General features: G+C 49.0%; 1 protein-coding gene across 2 annotated transcripts in view; it reads right to left on the minus strand.

Annotated features, from left to right (window-relative positions):
• Positions 1–3,288: 3,288 nt before the first annotated feature.
• The window catches only part of LOC101568677 (two pore calcium channel protein 2-like), a 40,464-nt gene continuing 28,824 nt past the window's right edge, over positions 3,289–14,928 (minus strand). Inside the window, exons 10-19 of one of the 2 annotated variants that reach the window (XM_004633234.2) lie at positions 13,008–13,152; positions 11,333–11,518; positions 9,700–9,764; positions 8,731–8,818; positions 7,782–7,851; positions 7,090–7,309; positions 6,856–6,946; positions 5,335–5,448; positions 5,030–5,154; positions 3,289–3,791 (exon numbers count right to left, since the gene is read on the minus strand). In XM_004633234.2, coding sequence (XP_004633291.1) covers positions 3,646–3,791; positions 5,030–5,154; positions 5,335–5,448; positions 6,856–6,946; positions 7,090–7,309; positions 7,782–7,851; positions 8,731–8,818; positions 9,700–9,764; positions 11,333–11,518; positions 13,008–13,152 — 1,250 coding nt within the window. In that variant the 3' untranslated portion in view covers positions 3,289–3,645. Of the gene's footprint in view, positions 3,792–5,025; positions 5,155–5,334; positions 5,449–6,855; positions 6,947–7,089; positions 7,310–7,781; positions 7,852–8,730; positions 8,819–9,699; positions 9,765–11,332; positions 11,519–13,007; positions 13,153–14,928 lie in introns of both variants that reach the window. The other variant, XM_023717509.1, reaches the window with a different exon arrangement.

Here is a 14,928-nt window from a genome sequence, read left to right on the forward strand (position 1 = left end):
TCAAAACAATTGAACTAAGAAAAAGTTTTCATGATAGTAAAGAATTACTAAGAATAAAACATAAGATAAATACTGGAATGACAAATAAATGACCAACACTTCTAACAGCCTAAGCCTATTTCTTAAAAGTACAATTGAATGGAAAAAATGCAGAAAATGGTATTTTCTTACAAGCCGTATAGATCATTAATGAGCTATAAAATTCTAACAGCCAATTTAGCCTTCACTGACTCTTAGAGCTGGAAGAGCCCTATGGCCCTGGCTGGCTTTTCTTCCTCCTCCCCTTTCCTCTCTTTCCTCAACATTATGATGAAAATAAATCTCAGGTGACACGTAACTCAGGAGTGCATGGTGAACTGCTTCCTCCACCTTTTCCGCAGCCATCATGTTCCCCCTCCAGAGACAGACACGCTCATTTTCTTCTGACTCCCAAAAATGGTTCTGTGTATACTTCTAGACACTGTATCTCTTACACCATGGTCATCCTCCTGCATCCTCTCATGTAATGTGTGGTAGAAAAGGTAACTTCAGTGGCCTCACACTTTTTGGTGGCTGTGTAGTATCTGATTATGCTATGTCTACAGTGTAAATTTTTCCTGGGGAAAGTACATGTCAAAAGCAAAGACATTTAAATTTTAATCAGTAACTGCAACTATGCCCCCCCCAACTGCACTGTCATCTGTATAAGTCCTTTTTCCCACCTTTACTGACAGTACAAATCAGTCTTTGACCTCTGCCAGTTTGGAAAGTAAAAATACTCTCTTCTTACGGTCTTAATTTGCTTTTTTCTTTTCTTTTTATTATTTTTTTTTTTTTCAAAAATACATCATTCCTGTTGGTTCCATCCAGGAATGTTTCAGGCAATTTCTGGATTGTTTAGACAGGGAGCCACGAGGCTGTTAGGACAACAGAGAATCCACAAGGTGGCGAGGAGAAGACAGGGGTGATTTCTCTCTACCCTTCCGTGCTGCCCCTGACACGCGAGGCTTCTTGAGGTTCTGTTGTCATTTTCTTCCCAGCGGGGGAAAGGCCAACCAGCCTAGGGCAAGACTCCAGGCAGGCTCGAAGCCCCGGCGACGTGGCCCCAGCCTTTTGCCAGCGCCAGCGGGGCATCCACATGCGGCGTAGAGCCTGTGGGCAGAGGAAGCGCGGAAGAAACCCGGGGGGATTACCGAGGGGATCCCTCCCGCAGCACCCCTGGTTTCCCTCCCTCGGAGCCCTTGTGCAAGGCACCCCCTATCGGCCACGAGCATCTGACCAGAGACCTGTGAGACAAAGTACATACTGTGTACAACCAGGTCTACTCCATCCTGGCTTAAGTTTGCCTGTTTGAAACAGCGTACAGGTCTGCTATTCGCCAAATTCTTAAATCATGCAACTTGCTGGGATCGAACACTCGGTCCATATACATGTGTTTGTACTATCATGAATCAGCAAGCAGAAAAAGCAGGAGGTTCAACAATATACAGTATATAACACACGTTAAATAAAAAAGCATTACGTCCCATAGGAATATCCACGATATACGTGGCTATAAATGGACCCATTTAGCCGCAGGATAAACTGCAGTGAGAACTGGAAAGGCGGTATCAACCTGAGTGGAAGAGTGAAGAGAGGAGTGAGGAGAAAAACTAAGAACAACTTTTGACTTCTGATTACATCTCTTGATTGAATTCCTTAAATGATAACATGTCCTGCTAATTTTAAAAACAAATGCCCATTATATATCAAATTTTAAAAATTAAAGTGCAGCTCCACACATCTGGTATGGTATGTCACACAACCCTAGATGTTAGCTATTCCATGAGATGTTTGGAAGGAAGGTAGGGCGCCACTGATCCCATGGAGGGGGGTAGTGCCTGGCGATTTTGGTGACAGTGGGGTTCCAGAGCCACAGTGCCAAACACCAGCAGTGGTGTTAAGCCAGGAACAGCAACTTGAATTCAAACAGACTCTGCTATGGCACTGACTGAGCAGGAGTCAGCATTACACTGTCCTCACCCTCCCTCCTCCCCAGAGCTCCCCAGAGAGGAAGGTCAGGGTTCTAAATTGACATATGTGTAAATGGGCTCCAGGGGCTCTTTGTGACATAGGCAGTACGTAGCCATTCCGCTCGCAGCCTTTGTTCTGTGCCTGCAACACAAGGCCTGGAAGACCCCTCAGCACTGAGGGGACAGTTCCTACAAGCTGGGTCCTGTGGCTACGTGACACATGGCAGAGCTCATGGCTCAGGTCTCACTACCCTCTCACTCCCCTACCTTTGGGTGAGGCCTGTGACAAGCACAGAAGAATGAAGGGTGCCCCAAGGATTCGGGAAGCACCTGCTCCAAGTGTACCTGCCATCCATGGGTGTCTAAGTCATAGAGACAGGACGTGCACTGGTGGGAATGGGAGATGCTGTTTAGCAGGCACAGAGGTTCTGCTTGGTGACATGGGAAAGCTGTGAAGCTGGAGGGTGGAGCAGGAGTCACAACAGTACACGCATGTGCTGCGGCTTGAGTGAGTGCTCCCCAGAGCTCCCCAGAAAGGCTTGGCCGACCACCTGGGGCACCATTAGGGTGTGGTAGAGCCGTTAAGGGTGGAGCCTAGTGGAAGGCAGGTCACCGAGGGGAGACCCTGGCAGGGGACACTGAGCCCCACCCCCTGCCATCTCTTGATTCCCCAGTTGTCATTTTCAGCCTGTTCAGCCACGTCCTCCTGCCGTGAGGTACTGCCTCTCCACGTGCTCTGGCCACAGGCCTGAGCCACCACGGACTGAAACTTGTGAAGCCAGGACTAACATACTTCAACTATCTCAAATGTTTTCTTGTAGCAGCAACTGACTAATAAGTGCACTCAGCAGGACTGTACTCTGTGCTGGGAAAACATGACGATGGAAAGCTTCAGATTATCTCCATTTTATTGCAATTTTTTAAAGTTAATAAATACATTAAATCCCTTTTAAGTTTCAAGAGGGAGCAAATCACTGTGCTGGGAGATTCCCATCCGGGAAACGTGACCTCAGAATACATATCATGCTTGACTGTAATTCAGTTAAAGGAGCCTTGAGAGTATGCTATTGTCCCCTCCAAGAAGAACGTAAGTTGTCGTTTCTCAAATATTCACAATTCATGTAACATTGTAACATAGTATAAGTTTAATAGAATGGCTATCATATAAGAATAAATGGAAAGCTTTTCTGTCCCCACCGGCAAGTCTTCACGTGTACACAGACAGGAGTAGCACAAGTGCTCCGCATAATCGCTCCATCAGGTTGCCCATCCTTCTGTGACCTAAGGAAGACCCTCCAAGTGACCTGACCACTTGGGACAGGTCAAGTTGATTCACAGATTTAGCTGATCACAACAGGGATCCCAGGCTGGGAAAGTCATCTCCAGCTAGCATATGTAGAAAAAGATGGCAGCTTATTTTGGTTTCCAGGTGTGGACCCTCAGGACCAAACCTAAGAGTCACCCCCAGGTGGGGCACATGGCAGTGGGCTTCCCATACCATGCAGCTGACCACTGAGGACAAGCAAGGCCTGTCCACAGCCTTATCTGCTCAGAAAATGGGCCCAGGCTGGAAAAGCCATCTCCAGCTAGCTCGTACAAAATAAAGGATGCAGATTCTCCTGGCGTCCAGACAAGGACGCTCACAAGTTCAGAATCAGGCACTGTTTTCAAAACTAGGATTCTTGGGGTATATGTCGCTGGGTGAGAAGTTCAGAATCTCTTCCAGGGAGGGGCCTTCATCATTGGGAGTAATTTCAGATTCAAACATTCGCTGCAGCAAGGCATCCACAGTCCGGTATTCTAGGAGAAAGGGACACATGAGATCTGTTGGTATGGGAGTGCCGGGGAGTCCTCAGCCTGGCTAACCCAGGCTCTCCTGAAGGACCGTCCTGCATGGAGACTAAACGCCAAGCACTGTAACCAAACCGGGTTTGAGAGGAAGGATGCAGAGGGACCAGTTACTCTCTCTGCTGAGTGGATTGCTTGCAGTCCCGCCCTCACAGCCCTGAGGACTGAGAAGTCTTCCTCGGGATGCTCACACTTCTCCTCCTGTGATCTGCGCTACGCTCCAGACCAAGCTCAAACCAAGATCAGCCTGGCTCAGGTTTACCCCGCAATTGTTAATTCATTGAGAATCAGTGAAACAGACACAAAGACTTGTTAAGGGCTGGTAATGGTTGATCCATTGTCTCAGCTTGAGAACTGAGAGGTTTAGAAGCTTAACCAATGGGCTCAATGGGGCCCGGGTCCTTACTTTGTAAACATCTTGGACCTGTGCAACAGGAAAGCACAGATAAGGCCTAAGCAGACAGCCTGCGTACAAAAGAGGAAAAGAGGCTGCTTCCCGCTTTTTGCTCTTACTGCTTTTCTGTCTTCTGCAGCCTTGAACTGTTGTCCCTGTGCCATACTGCTCTGTCTTGGAGCCAGCTGATTATGGACTGAAACCTCCACAAACTGTAAGCTAAATAAACCTTTCCTCCCTTAATTTGAGGTATTGGGTATTTTGTCTCAACAATGAGAGAAAAGTAACCAAGACAGAGGTCCTATGCCCCAGAAACATCATTAGACCCTAAAGACCCCCGGAGAACACAAGAGCCGTGCGTGGCCCTGCACATACACTGTGTCACATCTGCAAGGACGACAGAATCAGACCAAAATAGTCACTGAGTAATGAAAGTGCCCCTTCCAGGAAAGCAAAGCTGGGGCCTCACAGAACACCTGGCCTTCTTGGGGATCATGGGGAGAGGAGGTCCCCTGAAAAGGGCTGCCTGGGTAAGCCAAGGAAGGAAGCAGCATTTACAAAGGCTCACAGCAGCATGGAGGGACGGAGCAGGCAACCAGGAGCTGAAAGGTCAACAGGAGTGGCAGGGGTGGTGGCTGCGAAGGAGGGAGGAGAGGCAGAAATTTTGAGACACCAGAGCTACATGCAAGCAGTGAGGGGCCTGTTCCTTGCCCTCAAGCCACCCGAAACCACCCATGGCTGGACCTGTGCTCAGGACAGCGAAGTCCACTCCAGCTTTGCATCTAGTGAGACTTACTTTTTGACGCAATTCTAAAGTACAGTCCTTTCGAGGCCTCTGCCCTGTTGTCACCGTCATTGCCACCGAAGCTGGAATCCCTGGCACCTGTGTCACCAGTGAGCTTCCAGTCCTGCATGTCTTCCCTTGGAGCAGGAAGAGAGCACAGGAACATAGTCAGCACCTGCATCAAAGCCCCTGCATGGCCTTCCAGCTGTGGCCCAGTGGTCCCCGTCCAGCACAGAGGACCAAGCCAGATGCCAGTGCAACACTGACAGGTTAAACATGGTCAGAGTCTGAGTCACCGAGGGAAGCAGGCTACTCACTCCTGGATTCCCACTCCGAGCTCCTGGATCTTCTTTTCTATGGCGGTTTCTATCTCACTCTTTCCTAATGAATATGCCACAAAGAATGCCTCCAAGATGAACGCTATGAAAATACTGAGAGAGAACAAGGGTAAGAGGCAGGGATTTGCCACAATGATCTGGAGGCCCTGGCCTTTCCTTTCCCGGAGTACATGTTCTGATATTTCAGAATAGAAATAACCCCGGTCACCTTCCAGAGAAAGGTCACCAGAAGCCAGGGGTTAGATCAGAGGCACCACCTACATGGCCACCTGCTCTGTCTGGCCCTGGCCACACTAGCCTTGGGGACTGGCAATCTGCTCATTGCTCTGGTCATGAGTTACAGACTGTCTTTGTCTCTGACAAAGAGCCCAGTCCTCCATCTGTGCAGGACACCAGCCTGGTGGTCTGCAGTGGATGAACTCATGGACTGTTCATCATGGATCCTTCATCTGGTTTGAGGACCACAGCTCTCAGTGCTCATGAGCTCCTCAGAGGAGAGCAGAATCATCCCCACAGCCTATTTTTGTTATTCCCTCTGCCCATGCTAGAACTTAGCACTGTCTCCCTGAACCTCTGAGGGTAGCTCTCTCCCTCCATCTATGTGCTTTTCTCAGGCTCCTCCAGTTCAACCCCCTGCCGGGACATTCCGGAGACATTCCTGGACTACAGTCACAGACAGTGGATGGCCAAAGCAGCACCAATGTAACTAGACAGCCCTATGCTTGGCTGTCACCCCAAGAAACCCAGTCTCCAGGCTCTAGGAGGGAATGGACCACCCAAAACCCATTACCTCCTAGAGAATCATGGGAAAGAAGCATAGTGGTCATAGGAACTTGGTCAGTGCAGTTCACATATGGAACCAAAGAACTAGAGTCAAAGCTTTTGAGGGTTGTCCCTGTCCTATTGTGATCTATCTGGGTACATTCCTAACCTACTAGCACCTGCCAAGGCACATTCCTGTTCCACTAGGACCCACCAGTGGGAATGTCCTCACCCTACCTGAACCCACCAAAGAACATATGCCCATCCTATTAGGACTCATCAGGGACATGTGCCCATCCCACTAGGACCCACCAAGGACAATTCCCATTCTACCCATGGAAATGCAAAGGACCAGTGCAGAAAACCAAAGGAACTGACTCCCTAGGGTGCAAGTGGATCCCACAGTTGGGTGAGCTGAAGCAGATGTGGCACAGCTGGTGTGTGGGAGTTGATTCAGTTCTGGGGGGAAAGGCAGGAAGATCACCCAAGACCCTGGATCCCTTCTGAGGCCCTCAGATGTACATTACACACTGAAGTGCAAGACACAGGTGCCCACCCAGAGGAACACAAATGTCAACAGAAATGAGACCCCTCCTGTCCACGGCTCAAGCTTCAGTGGGGCAAGGAGACACACACACACAGCCTACCTGAGGGTGAAACAAGGAAGAACAGAAGTGCCCAGTAGTTGGCCCTTCTGAAAAAGAGCCCGGGTGTCCCGGGTGGTAGGAGGCTACTCACTTAACAATAAGGATGACGACCACAATGTGGAACAAGATGAAGTACAGCTTTGCCACCTGATGTGTCACGAGGGCAAAGCCACCTGCGAGGAGTGGAAGGCTAAGGAAGCAGACCTCTGAGAAATTCAGCAAGTTGGGGAGGCATCCTTCTCTTTCCTAGTTGACTTCTGGCAGGCACCAGGCCCCTCCAGGAAGCAGCAGCGGACCCCTGCCAGTCCCCTCCCCAGAAGGATATCATGCCACTGGTTCACGACTGTGAGCTCCATCAGCACAATGAAGGAAGAGGCCAGGTCGTTGAAGTTGTTCTTGCAGTACCTGTCTCGGGCAAATGCTGACCCCTTCAGGGCTGGGTTGCCACACACCAGGGCATCAGGTGATGTGATATTTGGGTCAAAGAACTGGACTTTGCCATGGAACAGCTCCATCCCAATGACAGCAAATGCGTAGTAGACCACCTAGGATGGGAGGCAGCCAGGAGTCACCAAGGGGCGCCCAAAGGACAAGACAAGGAAAGTGCAGACCTAGGGAGATCTCCCCATGAGCAGCCACCTCCCATTCTGAGGGTGAACAGGGGCCCCACTGTATTCCCAGCAATGGTCACTGACTCCAGTCAAGAGTTCCAAGCAGCCTCAGGAAGAAAACAGAATGGTGTTGCTACCCAGAAAATCCAAAGTATCCGAGCAACACCATAGGGCCCAACCCTCTGGACTACCCGATCTCCCCTGGGCCTCTTTTAAATAAAGCTTACTGGAATCTAATACCCCCATGCCCTGAGCATACAATATAGTTTGGGTGTTCTTTTTCATGTTCAAAAAGATTTATTTTTAAAAATGGAAAGGAAAGAAAAGGAGGCGTACTGGGAGTTGTCAGACATGAGCCTCTCACTACTGATTTCACACCAAATAGCAATAGAGAGCAGTTACTTACAAAGACAAGCCCACCAAATGTCAGCATCGTGGGACCGATATTAATCAAAGTTGTGACTATCACCCGGAACCTAGGATAAAACAGTTTCTGATGTCAGGAAGAGGGGAAGGCAGGAAGCTACAGGAACCCCATAGCATGGAGGGTTTACGATCCCCACCCTGGTCCTGCATTTGGGCCTAGACATTGGCAGCACTTGGCCCAAGGATTTGTCAGCATTGCCCCCCATGCCATCAACTAAGTTACAGTGCACCAGCAGTTTCCTCTGGAGCGACACAAGCCAGCTAGACCAACATCAGAAAGGGAATTATGGGAAACTGCACTAGCGAGATGTGCGCTGAGGCTGGAGAGCCACTCTACTGCCCCTGCTTTCCTCCCCTGCCTCTTTCCTCCATCACAATCGAGCCTGACTTCAGGCTGTCCTGGAGGCTTAAGTCAACAGTTGAGTACTTTCTAGAGAAGTGAGCCAGCCCCCAGATGTGGGAAGGAAGCGGACCTATCAAAACCAAGGCTGGGTTTGTTCAAGCCTTGGGGTCAGACTGGAGTGTGCACCCTGCTTCCAACTCTTTCCAGCAGGGCACCACCGGGAGAGGGACTTCACATCTTTGTGCTTCAGTATCTTCACTTGGAAGCCAGGGATATGAAAGTCCCCATAGCAAGGATTGGCAGTGGAGTTTGATAAGCAAAAGGGTAGCATGCTGGAGTTAGCATCAGCCACCACCTTTTGCAGTCACCATGCAGGCAGGCACAGTTCAGAACCCAAAGTGACCATCAGATCCCCTCAAGGAGCTGACATCTTAGTTCTCTTTACCCATCTACACTGGCTTCTGTCCCTTCACATTCCCCCAGCAACTCCAGGTCATCCACACGAGCTACGTTCTGGGTCCACAGGTAGGGCTGAAGCAGGGCACTCTGGCCTAGGTGCAGCCACTGCACCTCACTCCATCCGTACCTCTCAATGCTGATGATGACCCTCAGAAGCCGCAATATCCTCAATATCAAGACAATATCCAGGATCTGGCGACTGTTATATTTTTTTGCTAGGGAAAGAACACAGTTCTGTAAACACTATTTTCTCTGGAGCCCCTCTAGCTTGCCCCTTTTATTCAGTGGGATCTGAGACTCTATGGACCCTGGGGAACCATGAAGCTTCAATTCAATAACAGACAATGAGGACTGGGACTGTAGCTCAGTGGTAGAGCGCGTGCTTAGCATGTACAAGGCCTGGGTTGGTTGGATCTCTAAATTAAAATAAAACACCATGATAATGTCTCTGAGCTATGAGGAGGCAGGTGATGTCTTGAATCCCAGACTACTTCTACAAGGCAAAGCCTCGCCAGGCAGTGCAAAAGCTGGGACTTCACCCCAGTCTCCAGAGCTGAACTATGTGTGCAGCTGTGGACTTCATTCTCAAGCAGTGACTGTGGATCTGGTTGTACAGAACTGCAACAAACCTTTCTTTCCCCAGAATTCATCTCATGATGTTCAGAAGCTATGCCTTGTCCGCTAATCCTACCTGCTGTCAACAGGAAGAAGAAGGGATGGGGTTGGGGGAGGGGAGAGCCAGGGGAGGGGAGAGACAGGAGAGTGCTGGGCAGGAAGGATGCAAATTGCTGCTGTGGTGGAAGTGGTGAGAGGCCAGTGCAGGCAGAAAGTCAGCCCAAGACAGAGGTCCAGTTTTGGAGACTTGACCAAGTGAATATTCAGGTGATGCTGCCTTATGAACAAAATCTCTAAAGTACTGTACAGCTAAACACAAAGAAAACCACCATCCCTCTCGAGAACTCGGAACTCTTCTAGTCATTCTCTGGTGGTCCCATTCTCTGGCCTCTAGTTCTTAGGTCATGGTGGATGTTCAACAAGACTACTGATCAGATACCCATCCTGGCAAGTGGTGAAGCCAACAGCTGGTGGCACTGACCTGACTGAATGGTGGCATTTGCCATGGTGGCCACCAGAGCTGCAATGATGATTAGCATGTCAAACCTAATGGAACAAAAGTAAAGTTGGTTAGGAATCTAGGAAACACTCAGGGCACCACAGGCTCCAGGAAAGCCCTGTATCTGGTATCTCATGCAAAGCAATGTTCTAGCCAAAACCTAATTTCTGAAAATTTTTGGATGGTGACTATGAGGACAAAAACATTGTGTTTGGACGACCCAATTTTCAGCCACTGGATTTTCTGAAGGGTCATCCAAAGGAATTTGTAGGAATCAGCTAATTCACATGACTATGTCTTCCACGGTAAGTCTGCACATGTAACGATACTTGATCCATTTTCAGAATACACTATTGGTACTAATTTTTATTAAGTGCACTATAACTTTTCAATCAAAGATATATTTCATGATGTCATGACTTTACACTCCAACAAGGCTGCCAAAAAACAGAAGAATACTGCACAGTACTGACCACCTCCCCTGTGCCTGCATGTACTTTGCAGCGTGTTTCCTGGCTAATAGAGTGGTGATCCCGGAGATCCAGCCCTCATGGGCTGTGAAGAACCTAAGGCCTGTGACTTGTACCTTTGTGGTGGAGGTTTCTGACCAAGAGAGTAAGGAGGGGCCAAGGAAGCTACGAAAGGAATTGCCTCCTTAAGCTAACCATTGCAAGACTGTGGCAGTAGAAGTGCATCTTTGGTCTTTATCTTTGGCTCAAAACTCCTAGCCAGAACTCCTAAAATCCCTATAATTTCGAAACTAAAAACTCTAGGTCGAGAGTGTCAGAATTGAATCAGACTGTAGAACATCTGCTTAGATAATTGGTTGGTGTAAGGAAAAATCTCACACTTTTGGAGTCAGAAGTATGACAAGAGTAGAGATAAATGATTTGTTGTCTTTTTTTCCTATGTTTTCATTTGGTTTTGTTGGCTTTTGTTTGTTTGTTTGCTTGCTTGCTTACTTTAGTATTGGGGGATTGGACCCAATCCTTTGCACTGAGCTCTAGCTCCAGCCTCTTTTTTAATATTTTATTTAGAGACAAGGTTACACTTAGTTGTCCAGGCTAAGCTCAAATATGTGATCATCCTGCCTTAGCCTTCCAGACAGCTGGGAAGATCAGTATGTGCTACTACACTTGCCTGTTCTCCTGGTATTTTTGTTTTGCTTTGTTTTTCGCTACTGGAGGCTGAACACAGGGCCTTTGTCCTAAGCTTCATCTCAAGCTCTTCTTTTATCTTTTATTTTGAGACAAGGTCCCACTAGGTAAGCAGTTTTCCCAGGTTGGACTCCAACTTATGATCCTCAATCTCCCAGAGTGCTGGGATTTTAGGTTCAGGCCACCATGCTTGACTTGTTTTCATATTTTTAAAGATCCTTACCAAGTCAAAGATCCCATGGTCTGTGACTCTAATTTTAGCTAGAGTCAGTCTCAGTTTACATCATGAATAACAGCTTTCACTGAACCAGATGTTCCCTGTCCCCAAGATCTCATTATAAGATGCCTCAAAACCAGGCAGATGGAGCTTGGAGACTGCCACCATATGCCCACATCTGTGACAGGAAGTCCCCTCTTAAGCCCCTTGGCCACCTCTTCCCTCCCAGGGCACCACTTACCAGTTCCAGAACTGCTTCCTTCCAAAATAAGCTCCGGGCTCATATGTGTACAGTTTCAAGAGGATCTCAATAATATAGAGAGCAAGAAAAAGCCATTCTGCATAGGAAATGAAGGGGTGTTTCTCATCCAGAGCAATGAATACAGCATTGATTAGAATGATGATGTCATACACCCAGACAAAAGCCCTGGCAGGAATAGAAATAAGACATCTTGTCACCCCCTGTTTCAGCAAAAGGCACATGATTCTGTTCAAGGACTCATAGGGGCTAGTTTATGTCCTGACAACATTGTGAGTACAGGACACACACACACACACACACACACACTCCTCATCTATGGAGGTATCCACCGGCCTCCCACATGGTGCAGCCCTCTTCTCTAGGAGAAAAGGAGAACAGTGCAAGGGCAAGGGACAGAAGAGTTGTCATCCCAGGTTCCTCTGGGGTCCACACCTGATCAGATGAAAGCTTAGCAAGAACCAGGGGCAGGGAGAAGATCTGAGTCAACACAGGATGGCCCCTAGAAAATGCACATCCTCAACTAAGAAAGCCTCTGATGGCCCCTTCGCCCCTCATGCACACCAGCCTCCTGGGGGACTGGCCACCCATCTTCCTCACCAAGTTGGGACAGACAGCAGGTAAACAAAACATGATAGCTTGGTCCCCACCTGACTATAGCCTGGACCAGGCCACCCTGGGTGGCTTACGTGCCATCTTTTGTGCCTTGGGGATCCCTGCCAGGTGCATGGCTATGGGAAATCAGGGGAGGGGCCACCCCAGGGCTCACTGCGATGCTGCAGACCCAAGGCCCAGCACCCTGGGAAGAGACAGGCACAGGGACTTCCCCTGCATGAAGTGCCACAGTGCAGTGTCGGGATTAACAGCAAAGCATCTGTACATAAAGATGGGTAATTAACAAATATAAAGGGGACATTTACTTGTATCAGGGACTTCTGAACTAGACACTTTCGTTGTTGTTGCTGTTGTTGTTGTTGTTGGACACAGAGTCTTGCTAAATAGTCCAAGCTGGCCTTGAACTCACCATGTAGCCCTGGCTGGCCATGAACTCATGGTGATCCTCCTGCCTTAGCTTCCAGAGTGGCAGGATTACAGACGTACACTGCCTAGCCCCGTTCACTTTTTTGAAACATTAAATGCCAAAATAAGCAAAAAGCCACTGTGGCTAGAATGAGCTTCAACTGACGGGGCACTGCAGGATCATATATTAAGAAGAAGGAACACCTAAAACTAGGATAAATGGCTGTTCCCAGAAGCCATCGGTCTGTTTGAAAGTAAAAGAATGAGCTAGCCTCCCTGACAATGTTTCCAACAATGCTAACTCGTGAACTCTGACCATACACTTTTCAGAACCACAGTGTCATGTTGGATACCAATTTTATATTTACTCTGAGGCTGGAATTTCCTAAGCTCAGTGTGGTCAGCTTCCTTGGCTCAGAGAGAGCATGTGGTCCACAGTCCTCAAGCATCCTAGGAAGCATCCAGGAGGAAGCTCAGCCTAGAGCCCATGCTTGTAGCTAAGGCCAAATGCAGCATGTCCAGAGCCCTTCCCACGCCTTCCTTAGAAACCACAGCAGTGGGCAGCTGTGGATGAGACACGCTCGGTCCAGATGGAAGGAACAGCTAAGGAGGAAAATGACCCGCCCCTTTTACTTGCCTGTGCCGAACCACCCTCTGGACCCAGAGGCTCGGGGATGACTGGTAGACCTGCGGCATCCAAGCTCCCAGCGGGTGCCTCCTGAGGTTCACAGTGACCACCTGGATGTTGAGGAGGTCAGCCAGGCGGAGAAAGTTCATCTTGTCTGCAATGAGAAAATGACCCCACCACCTGTGGCCATGGCGATACTAAGGTTAGAGAGTAAAGCCAACTCAGGGAACACTCGGCTCCACATTCTACAGTCAAATACTTACCCTCCCCCCACTTGAGGCCAGGGCAGAAGGTGGAGCCAGGTGATCCCAGGCCTCCCTCCTGCCCTCACACGGATCCACACCACCGCAAGGGAGTCCTCTGGGATTTGGCTAACTCAAATCTGGCCCAGCGCAGCTTTCAGTGCCCACCATGACCCAGCTTTTCAAGCATGGCTCCCTTTCCCTTTTTCTCTATAAAGCCTTTGAACACAAAATTCCACAGCATCCACAGGTGCTCACGTGCTCCCCAGGCCCAAGTACAGCAGGTGCTTTCCTGAGCCACCAGGCCCTACCCAACTGCAGAGCTGCTGTTTCCAACCTGCTAGATCTCCCCTTCCCACACCAGCAGCAGCAGGCTATTCTGTCACTCCAGGGAGCTGTCCCCTCAGCCAGGGCGCCTGGCCAGCTCCCAGGCTATGTATGAATTGTGAGTAACAATGTAATTAAAGAAATATCACATCAACCAGTGGACTCAGAAGGCGCAAACCCTGTTGCTACTTCTTTGAAAACTAAATTGGGGCTGGCCAAATAGCTCCACAGATTAAAGCGCCTGCAGGCAGGCGCAGGGGTCATGGGTTCGAGCCTCTGGCCTGCTGTTCTGGCCCTGCTCCAGGGGCACGCTGAGATGGCAATTGAGACTGGGCATGGTGGCGTGTGCCTGTAATCTCAGCTCTTGGGAGGCTGTGAATAGGCGGATCACTACGAGTCCAATCTAGTAATGAGACCCTGAACACCCTGTAGATCCTTCCCTAAAATAAAAAATAGAAAAAACTAAATTGAATATTTCCAGAACTCCAAAGAAAGCTGCTGAAATACATAATTGGTACAAATCAAGACAACTGAGAAAGACAGAGGCAGAAGACTGGAACCTGGAGGAAGCTTCTCGCTTAGAGCAAGTGTGTCCACTTCCATTGTCAGAAATAAACAAAGAACTGTGGTGCACAGGTGGCAGGTCTGGTCTGCTGCGGTTTATGCAAGGAGGAGGCTGCAGAACTGCCAGCACAGACGCCTAGTAAGGAAGAGGCCTCAGCCTTGTCAGGGGGGGCCTGACTCAGACAAGGTCTTGAGTGGCAAGAAATGCTCAGGTTGCTGTTTTCCGTTAATGCCATACAGTTCCAATGAAAGGGTGTGAGTCTGTCAAGTTGGGTGAAAAACACACTTCAATCTATTAGAAGATGTTGAGGTCCCAGGCCTTTAGAGTTAGAAAAAAAACACACCTGCACATCTTAACAGGGAAACCTAAAGCCCACATGGGTAGAAGGCAGCCAGAGAACTGGGTGACATGCACGGTAGGACCCAGGGACCTGTGTCACATAAGCTCCACAACAAGACTATGGAGACATGGTGATGACAGCTGTCACGAGGGTTGGAGGCAATCTGATAGGGTCACTGCCAGGAATCCTGCCAAAATCCTTGGCCACTAAGTAACCTCAGATCAAGAGAGAATCCATCAGTCTCCCTGGATCCACAACTTCTAACTCAGAAGATACAAAGACCCAAGAAAATGAAGACTGTAGTAGCTCTGTGTGAAGGAGTTTGCACCCATCAGCTGCTTAAGGTAGTGGCTCAGGCACCACTGAGTTAGCCCAGGAGTTAGCATGTTAGGCCACCAATGAGCTAGCCCAGGAGTTAGCAAGTTAGGCCATCAGTGAGCTAGCCCAGGAGTTAGC

The sequence above is a fragment of the Octodon degus genome, unplaced genomic scaffold (genome assembly GCF_000260255.1).
Source record: "Octodon degus isolate 3935 unplaced genomic scaffold, OctDeg1.0 scaffold00052, whole genome shotgun sequence".
Taxonomy (NCBI): domain Eukaryota; kingdom Metazoa; phylum Chordata; class Mammalia; order Rodentia; family Octodontidae; genus Octodon; species Octodon degus.